Source organism: Postia placenta (assembly GCF_002117355.1).
Source record: "Postia placenta MAD-698-R-SB12 unplaced genomic scaffold POSPLAscaffold_3, whole genome shotgun sequence".
In the NCBI taxonomy this organism is placed as follows: domain Eukaryota; kingdom Fungi; phylum Basidiomycota; class Agaricomycetes; order Polyporales; family Adustoporiaceae; genus Rhodonia; species Rhodonia placenta.
This window is the reverse complement of record NW_020169834.1, coordinates 1433504-1452298: the sequence shown is the minus strand read 5'-3', so window position 1 is coordinate 1452298 and position 18795 is coordinate 1433504. Positions and strand designations below refer to the sequence as shown.

General features: G+C 53.4%; 7 protein-coding genes across 7 annotated transcripts; 3 read left to right on the top strand and 4 right to left on the bottom strand.

Moving 5' to 3' along the window:
* Positions 1 to 157: 157 nt before the first annotated feature.
* Positions 158 to 1536, bottom strand: POSPLADRAFT_1053831 (hypothetical protein; the record flags this gene model as incomplete). The annotated part of the gene is made up of 7 exons (XM_024480453.1): positions 158 to 843; positions 893 to 961; positions 1018 to 1068; positions 1127 to 1206; positions 1262 to 1331; positions 1379 to 1435; positions 1497 to 1536. 7 exons carry the CDS (start codon positions 1534 to 1536, stop codon positions 158 to 160), a joined length of 1053 nt encoding a protein of 350 aa, XP_024341836.1.
* Positions 1537 to 2673: 1137 nt separating this feature from the next.
* On the top strand, positions 2674 to 6261 carry POSPLADRAFT_1044461 (hypothetical protein; the record flags this gene model as incomplete). The annotated part of the gene is made up of 8 exons (XM_024478545.1): positions 2674 to 3417; positions 3472 to 3604; positions 3663 to 3916; positions 3971 to 4064; positions 4120 to 5065; positions 5118 to 5176; positions 5203 to 5228; positions 5302 to 6261. 8 exons carry the CDS (start codon positions 2674 to 2676, stop codon positions 6259 to 6261), a joined length of 3216 nt encoding a protein of 1071 aa, XP_024341835.1.
* A 274-nt stretch (positions 6262 to 6535) lies between these two features.
* POSPLADRAFT_1044459 (hypothetical protein) lies at positions 6536 to 8982 on the bottom strand (the record flags this gene model as incomplete). Its single annotated transcript, XM_024478544.1, has 7 exons — positions 6536 to 6647; positions 6702 to 6768; positions 6826 to 6906; positions 6969 to 7055; positions 7468 to 8333; positions 8388 to 8640; positions 8691 to 8982. The coding sequence occupies 7 exons, from the start codon at positions 8980 to 8982 to the stop codon at positions 6536 to 6538; spliced, it is 1758 nt and encodes a 585-aa protein (XP_024341834.1).
* A 932-nt stretch (positions 8983 to 9914) lies between these two features.
* Positions 9915 to 11181, top strand: POSPLADRAFT_1134799 (hypothetical protein; the record flags this gene model as incomplete). Its single annotated transcript, XM_024484519.1, has 5 exons — positions 9915 to 10138; positions 10198 to 10385; positions 10476 to 10666; positions 10732 to 11039; positions 11100 to 11181. Coding segments are annotated over 5 exons (993 nt in total), but the record flags the coding sequence as incomplete, so codon positions are not given.
* A 381-nt stretch (positions 11182 to 11562) lies between these two features.
* Positions 11563 to 13096, bottom strand: POSPLADRAFT_1178657 (glycosyltransferase family 58 protein; the record flags this gene model as incomplete). Its single annotated transcript, XM_024488606.1, has 6 exons — positions 11563 to 11722; positions 11774 to 11909; positions 11962 to 12374; positions 12427 to 12732; positions 12781 to 12880; positions 12931 to 13096. The coding sequence occupies 6 exons, from the start codon at positions 13094 to 13096 to the stop codon at positions 11563 to 11565; spliced, it is 1281 nt and encodes a 426-aa protein (XP_024341832.1).
* Positions 13097 to 13152: 56 nt separating this feature from the next.
* POSPLADRAFT_1065042 (glycoside hydrolase family 5 protein) lies at positions 13153 to 15334 on the bottom strand (the record flags this gene model as incomplete). The annotated part of the gene is made up of 5 exons (XM_024481895.1): positions 13153 to 13513; positions 13616 to 13872; positions 13925 to 14320; positions 14375 to 14919; positions 14964 to 15334. The coding sequence occupies 5 exons, from the start codon at positions 15332 to 15334 to the stop codon at positions 13259 to 13261; spliced, it is 1824 nt and encodes a 607-aa protein (XP_024341831.1). The 3' UTR covers positions 13153 to 13258.
* Positions 15335 to 18325: 2991 nt separating this feature from the next.
* Positions 18326 to 18672, top strand: POSPLADRAFT_1136040 (hypothetical protein; the record flags this gene model as incomplete). The annotated part of the gene is made up of 2 exons (XM_024484635.1): positions 18326 to 18541; positions 18595 to 18672. Coding segments are annotated over 2 exons (294 nt in total), but the record flags the coding sequence as incomplete, so codon positions are not given.
* Positions 18673 to 18795: the final 123 nt, after the last annotated feature.

Genomic DNA, 18795 nt, shown 5'->3' with positions numbered 1-18795 from the left:
TTTCTTGCAGCCACGGAACGCAATATATACATTGACATCCGTACATCTACATGCTATAATCTAATGGATACAACGAGCGGGATTATAAATGATAGATACAGGTGGATCGTGCAAGCACAACAGATATGGCGATGTTCTACAGTCAATGCAGAATCCTTCAGAGAAGACGACGACCCGCAGGCGGGCGCCCTTGAGAGCTACTGCTCGCATCGGTGGCGGCGACCCACTCCGATCGGTCCCCCGCTGGAATAGGCACATCCGTGTTCAGCGTGTTGTTGTCAGGAAAGATACCGAATGAGATGCGGTCGCTGTGTCCAATAGACGGGAGGCTGTAGGCGCTTGCTGTGAACGCATCATTGCCACTATCCGGCTGCGCGCTCTGGCCAAATAGTCTGCCGAACGCCTTGGGTGGCGGAGGCGGAGGGGCCGAAGAGACTCGCGTTGTGGATACACTCCAACGCGACGTGACCGCGTGAGAAGTAGGGAACGGATCGTCTCTCCCGCGACACGTATTTGTCCTGGCCCACTTGGGCTGGGTCGGGCTCCCGGTACTCTGTCTCAGTGGCGCGGAAATGACAAGGCCTTTGGGCGCAGGGGGGTCCTCGCGCGTGAATTGTGCAACGAAGGTCTTTGTGTCGGAGTAGCTGCGGGACAGAGCATCGTCCGCCTTGAACGCGGGGTTCTCATAAGCGCCGCCCTCCAGATCCTTCGAGCGACCTGCTTGTACCGGAGCTTGTTGCGTCGTGAACCAGGGAACAGCCGTGACTCGGGTTGCCCAAATTGTGGGATAATGTGTGGCGTGGGCAATCGCACTGACGAGCAGAGCAAATGTGTACACCCAAACTAGAACATAGATGAGCATTTTGAAAAGAGTAAGGTGAAAGATGCGCACAAGTCCATGTCGACAGCCAGGCCACAATGGCTAGTTCAAATGACGAGCCACGCGGAGTGAAGTCAGTGGCTACGGGTGAATCGGTGAGTCCGGGAAAGAGAGATACGACTCATGAATGAACCGACCTCCTGCTTTACGTGCGATGGAGCAATTCAAGGTGGCTAGGCCTGCAGCGACTAACCGCCGTGTGAGTTGTCAGATATCACGAAATATATCAATTATCCCCCGACGCACCAAGTTGCAACATGCAGGAGACAAACGCCCATACGAACTCCAGGATCACTTTGGGGCTCCAAGATCGTTGTGCCAAACCTCTGTGTGGAGACGTGAGTCAGGAAGCGGCACTTCCAAGCAACTAGGCAGACGTACAAAGTAAAGCAATACAACATCGTGCAACACGCATTGAAAATAACCAGCACAGCAGCAGCGTTGACTGCGCCTATTGACCATTAGTCGTGTGGCAAGGAAAGAGGAGGAGCCACATACCCGCGACATTGAACGCAGCGATTATAAGGAGAAAGACATTAAATAAGCCGAGAGTGACTACGCCACGCCGCCACAGTCAGCTTTTACAGAGGATTCCGAAGGTATAGGATTTGCTTACGCAGGATGGTCAACCGCACGGCAAGAAAAGGGTTCAGCATCTTGAGTCGATTATACAGAAAAGGAGGAGGGATGGCTACAGGGGTGAATGCTCGTAGAGTTATATAGCAAGGTACGATAGGTCAAAGCTGAGCGATTAGCAGCTGTAGTCGTTATAGGCACAATCGAAGCAGTGTTGGAGATGGTTCAAGCTGGTAAAGCGGCGTCGGATGTAAGTTCTAGAGCAGCCAGAAGACCGCCGGGGCCACGCAGCAGGGTGGACTGTGGCGAAGCATACTTATATAGGACGTCGCTAACCGAGCAACAACAATGGCTGCTCAGGAAAACAATGGCCAGCATATTGAGCGCTGGGAATTGATGTGCACGTTGTTCCCTGGTTGCTCCGCCGAATCACAGCACGCCACCACGCTTCGCAAGCCAATGTGGCGCCTGAGCATACATACAACGACCGACATCCTGGAGAGATGTTGGGAATGCCATACTCCCAAGTGGCGGGGGCTCACTGGAAGGAGCAATCGCAGACGCCGAAATTGACTTCATACTGATAGGCGCCCATGCATGTGGCTCATTACCGGTATTGCTGCACGAGCAACCCCTGCTGGTTCTCTCGTCATTACTTTTCGCTGGACTGCAGTATGCTAAGGCTCAAAGGCTCGGATAACACGCTGGCGAAACCAAGTTCCACATCTGTCACCTGCTGCACCGACGGCAGTCGGGCAACCGGGGAATCGACTTGGAACCAGTGGAAGGGAGGCTCTAGATCACGTAAGATTACCCGACTGCTTCGCAAATACGAGGGAGAGCAGGGTGATTATCATCGTGCGGACTTACACAGGAGGAATATCGCTCAAGGAGGTGCAAACCACCCCATCATCGCTCACCTCCGGCCCTATGGTTCCGGATGTGTGGGTTCTCCGTCTTTCTGCCCACACTTATGGAGCGACTCAAGAACTCCGGCTAGTCAAAGGCGTCGTGGACCCTCTTCCTGGCACAGGTGACCCGTCGCGGCAGCCGCGAGCTACCGGCGATCTCACTTGAGAAACCGAGTGAATGAGTCCTTCGGTGCTCCGTCGAGGATGTGCAAGAGTCAGCTGCCGTACATGAATCCTGTTGCAGACCCATATTTTTCCCTATAAGATCAACCAGCGACTGCTGAGTAGGATTGAGGCGCGTCGAGGATGGCCGGGCTACATCGCGTCACACAGTTTCTCGGGCTTCTTGGCACTTTTGGAGCTCTGTCTACGGTCACTACTGCTTCGCAGACGTATCCTGACACGGATGTGGTTATCGTCTCGAACAACGACCTGAACCCATCGAACCCGAACCGTGCTAGTGCTCTGTATCTCAAGAGCGGCTTCACATGTACGGAAGCATACGACGCTTGCTCGCAGTTCCAGGAGACCCTACTCCTGGCCCCCAATAGTACAGGGCTTACTGCAGCCAATCTGTCTGTCGCGTTGACCTCAGAAAAGCATGGAGCGGCCTTGGACACCACCCAACCTATTTGGATTGCTGGTAGCGGTACGCGTTGTAAGAGCGTCGCCCAGGAAGTGCTCTATGCTAAACCTTCGCCAACAGACTCAACAGAATGCGCTGTATTCACGCCAAGCTACCAATATGCGGGGGAATACCAGATGGATGCCAGTGCTGATGCCAACGAGTTACTCCCTGTCCTTTGCACCAACTCCGCACCTCTGACTCGGTCCAACGTGACTTCATATGATACAACACGTCAAATCCGACTTACTACTCCATCGGCTGGTGTCTTGTATGGGTACCGGGACAAGTTCACCTATCGCTTCCTCGGCATAAAATACGCTGACTCGACAGCCGGAGAAGGGAGGTTCCAACCTCCCACCGCGTACGAGGTGGAGCCCAGTACGGAAAGGTCTGCTGTGGCGTACGGAACCATGTGTGCTCAGGTACAGTCAAATACGTAAATGCCTTTCTACTTTATCATTGTAACGTCCCGATAGCCACCAGATGCGGACAATGGCCACCTGTTGTACACAGACGAAGACTGTATGTATCTCAATGTCTTCACTCCTGTTGTTAAATCTGGAACCGTGGAGATGGGGTTCGCGCCGAAGCTGCCTGTCATGTTCTTCAGTAGGTGTCCTTTCGTCCGAGATTATGTATGATGGTCTTTAACCGTCCATTTACGTAGTTCACGGTGGCGGTCTGAACACTGGCGATAGCGGACCATTCCCCTTCAATATGACCACAAGTGGGTTCGTTGGGAACTCTATTTCCAATATATACGACGGCACCAACTTGGTCTCGTATGGCGGAGTTGTTCTTGTGACCATCAATTACCGCTTGACGGCTTTCGGCTGGTTCAATGCATCGAATGCTGCCTTAAAGGATGCGCTCCTCGCTTTGCATTGGGTGCAAGATAATATCGAGGCATTCGGTGGCGACGTAAGCATAGCTGAGCTTCAAGGATCATCCCAGCATACTAACGTTCTTGTCTAGCCCACGAAAGTCCTCATATATGGAGAGTCTGCCGGTGGCACTATGACAAGGTACCTGTTGGGAACCAATCCTGCATATACCGACGGCTTGTTTAGTCAGTTATTACCTATGTCTCTTAGTGCGATGTTGATGTTGACAATTCAATTCAGGCGCCGCGGTGCTGGAATCAGATTTTGGACAGGGAGATCCTTTCCTCGTCCCTGTCTTGGCGAACAACAACTCCCTAAAGATTGCGCAGTATCTTGGCTGTGCGGATAACTCATCAACTACATTCACTGACACCATGGCCTCCTGCGTCCAAGATCAACCGGCTGGTGACATTGCGATGGCTTCTTACAACATGGGTCTATCTTGGAGCATTGCCATCGACGGGGATTACGTACTGAACGATATCGCCAGCAGTATCATGGATGGCCTCTATGCGCGGGTGCCAACCATCTGGTCGAGCAACGACTGCGAATATTGTTACTTCCTCCCAACCACCATTGCGCCGAACTCGTCTGCGTCCGTTTTCCCAGACAATCTATCGATTACGTTCAACAGCACCCAGGCGCAGCGCATTATGGAAGTCGCGAACACCACAGACCTCTGGCCATACCAGACGGCCCCCGCAGAGGACGGCATATCCGGCGCTGTCCTCCAGCTTGCGCACCTGATCACCGACTGGGAGGTCCACTGTCCTATGGTCTATCTCTCCTCCCTTGAGACGAACACCACAAACCCCGGCAACTCATACAAGGTCGTGTTCACCGTTGGCCTCGGTTCTCCGCTCACGCCGAACCCTGCCACCTGCCCCGGGCAGGTCTGCCATGCGGACGAGTTGTACTGGGTCTTCGCTACTGCTGAGACCGACAATCTCTATCAACCCTTGACAGAGAGCCAGGTCATCACGACGCGGGAGGCCATCAACCGATGGACCTCGCTCGCTTGGAACGGCAATCCGAACTACGAAGGCGCTGTGGTAGAGTGGCCGCCTTACACGGGCGACAACGAAGTCGTCATCAACGCGACAGCAACGGAAACAATCGAGCCGTATCGCGTAGCTCAGTGCGATTTCCTCGAGAGTCAGCTGGGATTAGTGTTCGGGGAGCACTAGTCAGACTTTCACGTTCACTCGTCTACTTGTTTGATTGACTTCGTGATGTAGTGTTGGTACCACCGCCAAAATCGCATGTGGACTTAGCATTGGGAGTCTCGTCAACTTATGTTCACCTACCGATGATAGCGGGCAGCGGACAAGCACGCAAAATTATTCCTAGTGATAACCAGCATCGTACCCAAACGACGCCGACATGCTTGTATAAACTAATGTACAGCATCGTATGGTACAGAGATGGACGGGACCGTCCAGCGAACCCGACCATGCTGTATGCTGGGGGAGCCGGCGTCAAGAGCTCAGTTGCTACGAGTTGGCCGGAGAACTGAGCAAAGCCCGTCATCATTCTGCCTATCTTGTACACGGCACGCGTGGCGCGTGGGGCGCTGTGGGCTGGCAATCCACTGTCAGAGGGTTCATCGTCTCTCGTCGGACCGGGTCCTATCACCGGTTGGCTGTGATCATGGACAAGTCGAGCGACGGCGGCCGGTGCAGTCTGAGAATCCGCTTCTTCTTCGAGCCCTGCTCACCCGCTGCGGCACCAGGGGACACGGGGGTCGTCGCCAAAGTAGCAGATGGCGGGCTCACGGACAACTGGAGGGGCCGTGGGGTGAAGGAAGCTGGCGGGCGCTCGAAGGAGGGGCGAGGAGCAGTATTCGGTGCTACACCGCTGGCTGCACCACTCCTCGGAGAGGCTGGCACTGCAGAGAGTTGGAACTGCCGGGGCGTGAAGGGTGCTGGCGACCGAGGACGATCGATAGATGGACGTGGTCGGTCGAGCGAAGGACGCTGCTTGTCGAGGGAGGGGCGCGGCCTATCGAGCGAAGGACGCGGCCTGTCGAGGGAGGGACGTGGTCTGTCGAGGGAGGGGCGGGGACGCTCCATAGACGGGCGCGGCGTGGCCGGGTCTGTCTGGATGGGCAGCGCAGCAGTCGGAGGCGTCGTGGAACCCGGGGCGGCCTGCTTCTCAAGATCACGCTCGCGCGCCACGACCATGCGCTTGGAGAACTCGGTACGGAGGCGGCTGCGCGCAGACTTGAGCGCGTTACGGCGGCCAGTCTGCGTGGGCGAGGGGGGCGCGCTGCCAAGAGACCGGCGGACGGCAAACCAATCATACTCGCCCACATTGGACTTCCACACGAGCGGGTCATCGCCTTGGTGCAGGATGGCCACCACTGCGAGGACACAGAGATAGAAGAGCACTGGACAAACTGTCAGATTCAAGGCATTGGCTTAGTTGGTACAGAACTTACTGTCAGCAGCACCGGTCCATGAGAACGCGAGCATGAGCCTCGTCGAAATGCAAGGGCCCAGTTGGATCAACCCATCTAGCGTATTTTAGTGTCACCGCCGGTTGAGACACGAGCATAACAACATACCATTGTCAGAAACCACGCATTCCATCCCAGACATTGTCGTAGTGACAGCACCAGCCGCAGCTACACAGCATCAGTTTCACTGTTCGCGTTTCAAGCCGAGCATGACATACCGAACTCCAGTAGAGCGAACACTCCAACCCACAGACATTCGAACCATACATGACGGGTCACCGACTGCTTGCGCAGGACGTCGATGAACAGTCTGCAAGACGATCAGAATGTCGATCGGGACATGAAGAACGGACGATCGACACACATGGGGAAAATGAACACGAGCCCCACCGCGCCCATAGCGATTGCCACAGCGTCGACCTCAATCGAGGCTGTCAATTCGGCTCAGTTCTCCTGCTCAGCGACTCATAGTGTGTTGTGCTACTCACTCGTGAACTGAACCGCCAGAGCAATCGAAAGATTCCATGCCGAGACACTGCAAAGAACGATATTGCAAACGATAAACAGGACTGTCAAACACATTCATGAGCACTCCCTCGCAGCCCCAAACAGCGTACCAGATAAGACTCACCGAAGACAAAGTAACGGTAGGCCGTGAAGATCGTGTTCATGATGCCGGAGTCGTAACAAATGAATGGAGACCGCTCAACGGTGCGAACTACAACGATACACAATGCAGAGAACCCAGCTCTGAGGGCGGAAACCAGTCCCAGAAGCGTTCAATGGCGAGCGTGTCCAGAGGAGCAGCCAAAAAGCGCTACCGTCCGCGAGCGAGCTTGCCCGCTTTATGTATCGCATCACTGAGCGCCTTGGCGACCACCTGTTACATTCCGCACGCACCGCTTCATCATCTACACAGCTTGCACTCCACCTCGCGCTCGATGCACAGTTCAGGCTGACAGACGGGATAATTCATCGTTACAATATATATACGCAATAGTTCGTGTATTTAACATCGGAAGTAAGTATAAAAGCAAGCCCATCGTCGCAGAGGAATGAGCCGCGCAGCATCGACGTAGTCGCATATTGAAACAAGTCGTCAATCATCATCATCATCATCACGCATCAACCCGCCCTGGATGTGCCCGCCTCCTCATGCTCCGCCAGTAGCCCCTCCTCCTCGTCGGGCTGTTCGTACGCAGGCGGCGGCTCTTCGTGAGTGACGGCCTCCAGCCGCAACCGCTCCACCTCCGTCTGCAGCGTCTCGATCTGCCGCCGCAGGTTCGAGTCGTCGTATTGCTCGACCACAGGTACGGGAGGTGGGCTCCCGATCCCTGTCCCGCTCTGGCTGTACAGAGACGCGTTGGACGGCGCAGACTGATGTGACTGTCGCCGTTGCAAGTCCGCGACATGCGCCTCAATGTCGCGCATCTGGCGCGTGAGCTCCTCGCGCCGCATCGCCGCCTTGCTCTGCCCACGCACCTCGCGAGGGGATCGCGCGGAACTCGCGCCCGCCGCGAGCGCGGCCGAGGAAAGCTGCCCCGAGCTCGAGGTGGCAGGGATACTGGACATGTTCGTCGCGGCGAAAGACGAGGCCGCATCCGATAGCGCGGCCGCGGTGGAAAGCGGACGCCCAGAGGGTGTGGCGGCCGAGCGTAGCGTGTATTGCGTGGGGAGCGTTGGGCGTGAAGTGCTCAGGTCACTCGAATGCGCCTCAGACTTCGGCTCGATCGCGTCATCGTGTGCTGCGAACGGGCCCATGCTTCTGATCCTGTCTGCCCTGCCACGGCCGCGCCGTCGCCAGCAGAAGATTGCCAAGAGCGCGATGACCAGCGCGGCAACACCGCCGACCACACCGCCTACAATTGCACCGACAGCCACATGTGAAGTGGGGGTGGGACTCGACGTTCCACGGGTTGTCGCGGAGGACGAGGCGGGGCTTGTGGCACTCCGTGATGTGGTGCTCGGGGTGCCGACGGTGATATCAGAATCATACCTGGAAAAAGTTCATTGTCCGAGCTTAGTTGGAGCCAATGAGGACTAAACCTACGTATACATGGCCCAATCAAAAGCCATATAAGAGGCATTGACGTCTCGACGAGGAGTCATGGTGAGTGTATGTTGCGCGTCCTTCAGCGATGTATTGCTGTATAGGGTGACGTTGTATTGATAGGCGTCGGATTCACTTGGAATGTGAGAAAACGACCCGACAGTGTGCCCGTCCAACTCGAAACTAATATTCACATATGTTGTCGCGTACGGGACGTAGTTCGGTATGACGCCAAATACCCATATCGCAGTACCTGTTTTCTGCTTGGTGAGTTTCGAAAATGCACATCATGGTAAGGCGCACCATTGAAAGTGAGAGTAACATTCCTGGGCTCCGGATCCGACGGATTCGCAGTAACATCGTGCCATGAATGGTCAAAGCAGTCGTCCACGTCTGGCTGTACGAAACAGCCCGGACAAGTAGGTCCATAATTCCATACACCCGATGGGGGCGCGTAGACGGGCTGAAGTCCTGTCACGGAGTCTCCATTTTCGTCGTCAATAGTCCTATTCGTAAGGGTGGCAAGGGCGACATGGGCCAGCAGGAAGAAAAAACAGGCGACCCGCCAGACGGCTCGGGGCGCTACAACCGACATGTCGACGGAAAGGTCGCGCAAGCACCAAGAGAGACGAGTGGAAAGCGCGCAGCGCGGCGCAGGCAAGGCACGAAATTAGTACCTAAGTAATAAGGGAACTGTGTACACCGAGGCTGTCGTTGACAGTCAAAATCCCGCCAGTGCTCCAGGTCCAGAAGGCTGGCTCGCAGGGGAAAGAAACTCGTAGCTCGCAGAGAGAAAAAACGCGACGGCTGCACGGTTCAGAGCTGGGGCAAGTACTGTCATCATCTTGATGGCATATTTGAGTGTGATCCGCCTCGTTGTGCTGGACTTGTTCCTCAACTTCAAAATTTACCCTCATCTTGACAGGTGCTGTGTGCTAGTGCGGCCAGGGCAGATCGTTATCGTGGCCTAGTGCCAAGGACATATGGCACCCCCCTGAGTCAACTTGAGTGCTGTGAACCGTGAATGCATGAAGAATGGATCCACGAACAGGCGTAGTTACGGGCGGATTGGCAGATCGCCATTATTGACGGCGTCAGACACGGCATCAGCGACGTTCTCGCTTGAGCGAAAAGCGGTGTCGGCTCACTAGGTAATTGATCGGCGCAATGTCGGAAAAGCCCTGTACCTCAGTCCGCTAAGTACTAGTACGCCCCCGCCTCAGTGTCATCGAATTTACCCCTTCAATGCCGAGAATATCGCTCAGCCGCGCCCCACGGGTCCTTATATGCGCATCCATTACAGCTAACGCGTACGATGACTGGGAATCACCTCTGTTTGCCTTGGGGCCTGACGTTGAACAATCACTCCCAGAGTATGTGCGGGCGGGATTTACACATTCCCTCTCATCTCGCCCGCCCTGGTCGCGCATATGAAGCTTTCCCAGCTACAGCTAAGCACCATCATGCTAGCGTGAGTCATCATCTATTGCAGGTCTTAGAATTTTCAGATTAACACGGCTTGCTAGGGCAATGGTGGGCCAGTACGCAACGGCCGTTCCAGTAGGCAAGGTACTGGACCGCTACGGCCCACGGTGCTCTTCTCTTCTTGCATCAATAATGCTCTCTGTGGGCTACGGCCTCTTCGCTCTGGAATACTCACGGACGCCTGAGCGTATCGAGGGCGCCTCCCCTTCCGCCTTTGCTCACCTCGTGCTATCCTTTGGATTCCTCGGTGTCGGCACTCTCTTCTCGTGCGTCCTCACACCGTAGCGGATAAACTATAGCGGGCATCCTGATCAAGCTCACGCAGCTACTTTGCGCTCCTTTTCGCCGCGACGAAGACGTTCCCGCAGTACATGGGATTCGCCACTGGCACAAGCCTCGCGATCTTCGGCACGTCACCCCTCTTCCTCAGCATGATTGTGTCGCGGCTGTTCTCGACCACTAGCTCTGGTGTAGACGTGGCGCGCTTCTTCGTCTTCATGGCTATCCTAACAGGTACGGTGAACTTCCTGGGCGCGCTGATTTTACCAGGCCCGAGGACAAACATTGTGCTTGCGCCCAGGCCACTGGACGATCCCATCATAGGCTCAGAGTACGCAGAGGATCGTCTCGTAGATCAGGACGAACGAACTTCCCTATTGGCACCGTCTGTGAAGTCTGTCGCCAACGTCGTGGTCGTGCCCGCACCAGAGCCGGACGACCTCGCAGCCATCGACCTGTTAAAAGAGCCCTCCTTTTGGGTGCTCGCATTAATTGTCTCGCTTGTCGTCGGAGCCGTGCGTCTGCGCTCTTACACTCTCTGCCAATGGCCACTAATTCTGATTACGATTACCGTCCCAAGGCCGAGATGATCAAATCAAACATCGGTTTGGTCGTATTGTCACTTTCCACTGCATCTGGCGCCCAGGACATTTCCCGTCAGGTGCAGGTCATTGCGGTGTCCGACACGCTCACGCGCCTCCTCGTGGGCCCATTCGCAGACGTCGTCTCGCCCGTTGCGAGCTACTCCAGTGGCGGTGTGTGGGCGTTCCCGCGCAAGCCGTATATCACACGCATACATTTCTTGGCAACCGCGTCTTTGCTGTTTACGACTACGTTCTTGTGGCAGATCTTGGCTGCACGCTCGCAAGGGGCACTTTGGCCGCTGAGGTACACTCAGTCTCGCTTTCCTCATTTCCGCCGCTTGTATTCTCACTCTGATGTTCTCAGCATAAGCACTGGTATCGCAAACGGCACCATCTTCACCATGTTGTACGTCAAAATATGCACTGCAGTGCATGATGTATATTGAAACTTGCATAGGCCCAGCATACTCACCTCGATCTGGGGCTTACCCAACCAAGGTCGTAATTTCGGTTTCATCTCTTATGCGTGCTTCATTGGTACTACAGCCTTTTCGTACCTTTACGCGTTTGTCGCCGACAGCCACACATCACCCGATCAGGGCATTTGCCATGGTGTGCAGTGCTGGCGCACCACCTTCTGGGTGAGCGCAGCGGCCACGCTGTTCTCGACCGGCCTGTGTTGTTTGCTATGGAATAGGTGGAAGACGAGGGTGTAGTTAGATCCGGACATGTTGGCTCACAGACCCAACGGTGCCTGGCACGCGTCCTTTCTGCTCTCGTGATGATAAGCGTTAAATTATTGTCGATACCATAAATGAAGTGTCGTATTACTCTCGTTTAGAACCCGTTTGGCTGGCCTTGCCCTCTGAGTAGCCGAACCACACGCCAAGCACAAGGGCTGCGTTTGCAATGGACAAAGTGGCCGATGATACGGTAGTCGAAGGAAATACATTCCATGCATACTCGACGGCAAGCAGCAACGCCAGTCTGAATATTCTCATCCAGTCAAGCGTCATAGAAGGGGATGGAATTACTCACTTTACAAAGACCGGGAATCTTGTCCTCCAGGCAATGAATGGCAGCTGGAGAGCGTACCATGAATAAAATTGATAGTGCAATGACCGCGCAAACAAGATGCCAATCAAGTTGGATGTAAAGAGCACTGTTGTAACATCTGCACCATCTGTTCAGCATGTTATGTCGACTCAAGATCAGAATAGACGTACAGTCTGCCGTCATGGGTACTGCTGAAGGAGCATATGAAGGTCGACGCAGGCCGCTGCTCACGACGGTCCAGACACCACCATCACGTCTGCACCATCTGGATAGGCCGAACGCAACAAGCGTGGCCAGGTGCCCAAAGAGCAGGCCCCGCGCCCACCACGCGCTGAGGAACGCTTCCTCGCTCACGAAGCGCCAGTTGACCGTCCACTTGTACAAGAACGCGCGCGAGAACTCGTATGAGTACCTCAGGTAGGCGCGCCAGTTGTGCACGAGGAACGGAGCTCCGATGCCACCTTGGATGAGCACAACGCCGAGAACATGCCCCAGCGTGCTGAGGAGCCCGTGCCGCCTGAAGAGGATGACAAGCAAGCCGGGAAGATAGAGAAGCGCGGACATCTTGATAGAGAGTGCGCATCTAGATGGAGACGTCAGGGCTCGTGGAGGGCGGACCTGGGGAGCTGACTGACCCGAAGAGTAGAGTGCCCAACACGTCCCAGCTAGCACCGTATGAGAGGATCGCGGCGTGCGCAGCAACAGCCATCCAGCAGTCATTGAAGAGGCGTAGAACGAAGATGGAATGCAGCCTCTTGCTGAGGGGCAGGAGCAGCAACACCCAGTTGGGTACGCCGCCGGCTTGGCGGTAGGTCGCGATCACGAGAGCGAGGAGCGATAGGTAGAGGACGGCATAGATTGCTTGGGCGGATACTATGTCCTTTCCAGAGTCCGTGAGCCAGTATAGGACTTGGTGGACGTATACATGTCCAGCAGGGTATCTGCCTTTCGATTAGCGTCACTTCAGCCACATGTTGAATCGCTCGTACACGATGGGTCCTGTAGGTCCAGAAATGAACGTATAGTCTCTTTCTCCCCCCAGGTAGAGTTCAAGCTGATATATGTAGGTCTCCCAGTCGATTTCGGTGTCTGTGCACCGTGAACTTCAGCGCACATGGTGAAACCTTGAATTAACTTACACGGGATGAAGCGTATGATCAAGGCTGTCAAGAGAGCATCCCCAGCAACGACTAATCCACCGAGTATGTAGAGGTAGCTAGGATCAAAAAGCAATGAATGGACAAGGCGAAGGCATTGGTGCAGCAAAGAATTCGGTTCAGCCGTTCGCGGGGTTATCGTCGTCATACTCGAGCATGACGATCTCGAGCGCCGAGGTACCCAAGTCAGACGCTCACGTAGAACGCAGTATCAGAAGTAGATGATATTGAGACTACATTAAAATTATATATGGTATCCGAAATCCGACAAAAGGAAACCCGCGATACACGTTTGTCCCAATTAATTCGTTCACTGACCCACATGAGAGCTGACGATGTTTTCTCCGTCTTGTAATCCCTTCATGAACCAATCCTGGTAGTACTCTTCTGTGCCGGGCTTGACAACACTTGTACCAAGCTTCGCAATGCTGTCGTTCATGTATTGCCCAGTGAAGCCAAGTTTTGACATGCCGTACTGGGCAAATATCTTGGCCGTCAAGAAGCCGTCCGAGTATCCCCTGGCGATAGACTTCTGTTCTGGAGACATACCGGTCGCTCCGTCATACTGTCGACGGCCATGCACATGCAGAGTGGAGAGTATGTGTCGCTTGCGCGAACTTGAGGTTGAACCGGACCTATGTCTCCGAGACCAATTTCTTCGGCTTACAGGTGCAGTCGTAGGGCTTGCACTGGCATCGTAAGCATATTCAGAAGTAGTCGCACTTGGGTTTGACTGTGCACTAGCCAGGATCGCCGATGTGGAGGGGGCGTTCATATCCCCCATGAGGTCAGCCAGAGATGGGAGTTCCGCAGGATCCGTCAGCGGGCCTTGTCCGTAGGAAAAGAATGTAGAAGGCAGGCTGTTCCCGACAGCAGACTTGAAGCACCACCCTGGGTCGTCGGTGCAATCCTCCTTGTTATAAGCTTGCGGCCGTATCGTTAGTCACAGGATGCTATAGAAAGAGAAAGGTCATACCCCAGAATCCCCAACCCGCACTTGTGTTAGCATACATGACCATCTGGCCTGTGCAGAAGTCTCTGCGGGACTGGTTCGGGTCCGACTCATTTGCCAGACTTTGTGGTGTCAGAGCACAAGACCACTCATCGATGACTAGATTCCTGCGTGCTTGCGTCGATGCCGTGGCTATAGATGTCGATATGTAGCCTTCAACGTCTGCTGTGTGCTGAGAGGCGGGTTCTGCATCGTCGGAAGGAGTGAACACAAAGTAGGAATGATGGTCCACGACAACGAAGTCCGTTCGGTTTGCGACATAAGAGGCGTACTGCTCCAGATCAAATCCGTCATGTATATAGAGAGGGAAGCTGGCAGCTGCAGGCGAGACTTGTCTCATGGCCGAGATGGCCCGTGTATCTTCAAATGTCGTGCATCAGAGAGTTGCGCACGAGAATATAAAGAGCGACTCACAAAAGTCAGGAAGCTCAGGCACGTTCTGAGGCTCGTTCAAGATCTCAATACCGACAATATTGGAGACGTTAGCCAGCTGCTCTGTCAGAAAAGTGAGCACGGCTATTGTCATGTTCATGTACGTCGGGCTGTCGAATAGACCAGTGACGCCGTCAGAAATCCCAGAGTGTGGTTGTCCGTTTTGGCTGCCAGGAGCCCCGTGCAGGTCAACCAAGACGCCCATGCCCGCCTCGCCAGCCATGTTGATTGCTCGGGCCACTCTGATCCATGAATTTTGGTAGACATTGGAGACGTTCTCGAAAGGTGTACCCTGACAGAAAGCAGGTCCCAAGCTCCAGTAACCAATCGGAAGTCGGACAGTGTTGATCCCAATGCTAGCAAGGTATTCGAAATCACTTTGGTTGATAAAAGTATCCCAATGATGCTCCAGAACTGAGCGCGCATTAGCAGTCGAGTTCCAGCCTGATGCAACGTCTAGTTCCGAGAGCTGCTGCCCAGCCGCGCAGGCGAACACAGAAGGCGTCATCCAATTTTCATGTACGAACCTGAAGGTTCAATGTGTTAGTAACAACGCTCTGAGCGAGACTACAAGACTCGCCAAGATCCCAGATTGACTGCCTGCTGCTGTCTGTAGCGATATACATTCGCCTTCGCTTGATCGAACGGTGGAAACGTCTGGTCCTCGATGAGCGATGCCTCATATGGGATGACATTGCATGCGTCTGCATCATCTTGCGCATAGTTTGTCTGAGTAGATGAGAGTTGCGAATACGCACTGCCATTTTCGACCGCATGGGGTGTCGTAAACCCGTCATACGATGACGATGGCTGCACTCCTCTGTCGAGCCCTGGATATACAGCTTGAGGCGAAGTGGGGTACGCTGGAGTCGGCTTGTAAAGTCCTTGCGTCAAGCTCAAGGCTTGCAGCAACGCAGAAAAGTAAGTAGTCGACAGAACCATGCTGCGACCAAGGGCACTAGGGCAATATAACCAGGGACCAGCCACTGACGCGAAGGAGGTACGGCAATTCGGAAGGATCCCACTTATGAGGAGATACTGAGAGGCTGACAGCAGGTCTCGCCCGAAGAACGAGAGTTATGATCCTGACCAGCGGTTCATGAAATTCATGCATGTCTTGGAGTCAGCTCCCGGGTCTCCGCCTGAGAGAGATTGAGAGCTCTGTGAAATACTCCATTTTTGTATATAGCGTTGTCAGTTTATGAAGCCGTAGGGTGTCAGGCTTACAAGTCTGAGGTGGGTGGTGGCTGCAGCCCTAACATCAGCGAAACCTCTGAAAAATGCCAGTGCCTTATGCCGGTGACCAATACGCACCAGCATTCCCGCCCGCAATAAACCCCTGACAAGGTATTTATAATGTAGGTACAATGATGATGATATTCGAGAGGCACTCAACATAATTGGAGGGCTGTTGTCATCCTGAGGCATAAATTCCCCGGTTTGACAGGGCTTGTATGAGGCTTGCAAGAAGGCCGACCGTATGCCGAGTGATTGCGAACGTGCAGCAGAATTGGGAGATCTGGTATTACCTCATGGTTACTCACGTGTAGGTTAGGGTTACACCCTCGAGGAATGCCGACGCATAACTATCCAAGCTCGATTTCCCCTAGAATTGCCATCTGAGGGGTATGGTTCCGCTCTGTTTCTTGGATGCAATCATTTTTGTATCTCGAGTCAAACTTACTATGCTCTTCTGTGGGCATCCCCCATGAAGACTGGCATTTGATAGACATATATTTATTTTATCAATCGCTCTGCATCTGTAGTCTCCCGATCAACCTGGCAGCATAAGGATCATGTTTCAATTGCCTTCATGCGCTTCGCACACGTAGGGTCTAGCAGGGACTCGCTGGGCACTGGATTCCCGGCCAACACGGACATGACGTGAGTGTGGCCGCTGTCTCTATGCAACACTGAGATCCGTATGTGAGTGAATTTACTGCCATATCAAATAGCCAGAGCTATGCATGGTCTAGGTTAGGGTGACTGTGACACCCTGAATTCTCCGCTGCCCCGCTGATAGCATGGAATTTTCAATGTCTGACTGCTTTGGAAAAGTTCGACCCACACTCTAGACATATATAGGACCATGGTCCTTCCAAGCAGGACCTCCCATACTTGACTTCGAGTCGCTTTTGTCTTTCCAACCAACTCAAGTCCGAGCTTTGAGGAACACTCAATGATATCTCCGATCTACTGGCCAACTGCTACATAGGCTGTGCAGTCGGAGTGATCCTGGTACGTTGCTCGCCATTGTCTGTCTGGAGCAATAGCGATTTTTGACTGGACTGTTGCACCTCAAGCAGCCGAGCATGCTTTCGCAGTGGTGGACTAAGTGAGTATGCATGTTATCTATCATAACACAAACTGACTCTATATATACAGATCGGTTATCAACCGTGGCTATTGGTGCTTGAGCATGTCTTGCAAAGACCCAGTGATGTATCTTGCTCGTACATTGTAAAATAGTAGTACTTGTATTTCTGTGCACACAATACATCTCCTTGACTTGATGTCTGCGAGCTGTCTGAGCAACTGTGATGACTGGCAAAAAGCGCCTCAGCAATGTGATGCCCATAAGGAAACAGTCGCTCAGTCTGGCATGTTCTTAGAATCCTGGCGACCTCATATATGACAGCACAAACGGGAATAGATGCTTGTATGGGCAGTTTGTACATATCTTGTGATGTCTTGCATTGTATTATAAGGCAACTCAAATATGGCATCAATTGGCTGGACGTCATCAGAATTGCACCTCTGGCATCGATTGCGAACATTGGCATTTTGCGTGAGCGCTATAATGCCTTATCAAACCACCGCAATAATTACGAGCGATTGCATCGATTGTGGCGCGTTCTAAAAGCCTTATAGAAGCCTTACAGGATAGAATTAGTTTTGCTGATGAATGATGTGAGCGGCAAGACCCCTGGTACAGGTTCTTCCACTACTACTTGGATAAGATTAGATTAGGACACATGATCATGTCTGGTAGCTGCTTTGCACCGACACTCAGGATGTATGGTCAATGACCTCTCTGATGTATATTGGTGGTATAATTAAGTGAACTGAACAGAGTCCCGAGTCCAGTGAATGTGCATGCCCATGCAGAGAGGTGGAGAGGGACGTGGGCGATCCTGTGGCATCACATGACTTGAATCTAATTTGTCGGAAACAAATTAGATTTTGAGTCATGCGATATCTAGGATCAAGATAAGATAGTTATGTCAGCTGAGGGCGTACGAAGACATAGAGTGGTCAGACCACGGTCAATCTGGACCAAAACTATCTCCAGAGACGCAGAATACAGTAACGATGAAGCTCCGAAAATTCGGAGGTCAACAACGCATGATTTGCATCGCACAGAAGAAATTTGGCAGATTTGGCTTGAAAAGCTAAATCTGGACCCCTGATCCCAATCAATAGGGTCGCCGCAAGTTCTAACGAACCCCCCTTGGCTGCAGCTCATCAAGCCTGCGGGCGCTCGGATTCATCCTGCTTTCGACGCACGTCGCACGACCAACACCTAGTACGGTGCTGGCAGAAAGGCCAAGTCTAATGGCATGCGCCGCGTGGCACCCTTACTGGAGCATCCTGAGCTAACACTCATAGAATGTTCCGCTTGGCGTGAATATAGAGTGGCCAGCCCACTTATTCGCGGCGCACGGAGTACCAACCTCCAAACATACTGGCAGGACGTGGTCGCGACAGTGCTGGTCGCTTGGCTATGGTCTTCGGTGAGCTACCGGTTTGAGAGCTTGACGGTTATGCTCAGACAGTTTCTAGCTGACCGCTAATTCCCTTTCAATGCTGGCATTAATCACAACGTGGTCTTTATATGTGTATGCGCGATGCACTAGGGTCCTATGGGGTGAGTGCTTGCCAAACAAACCATTCGCATCACGATGACCTGATCAAAGTGCACGTCATGCCGCAGAGTCAGTGATAGTCCTTCCCGCACTCGGCTTGCAATTTGAAACACATCGAGGGTACCCTCCAATGCCGTTATTCGCGCATCGCCGTTTCGTTCCACTCGCGTCACTCCAGGACTTCATCATAAACGAAGGGCTGTGGGGCTGGAATGTGCGCTACTACCTGGCTGCCATTCATTATTCTCAGCAAGATACCCTCAGTCTCCGTGTGGCTTATGAGGTAAGCCATTGTTTCGCGAGAAAGATTGCTCGCGCTCAATGCAATGTTGTTAGAACCTGCTACCTCGTTTCCCGGTCATTCTGGAAGTCTATCGCGGAGTACACGAGATGCTGAACAGACATTGCTCCTAATACCAATGCATGATTGGATCCACGACATATAGCAATCTCATAGAGGCACTTTGCATAATTTGTGATACCATTATTGTTTCACTCGCAGACAGAATCGGCATGGCACGGATATGTTTGTGTTAG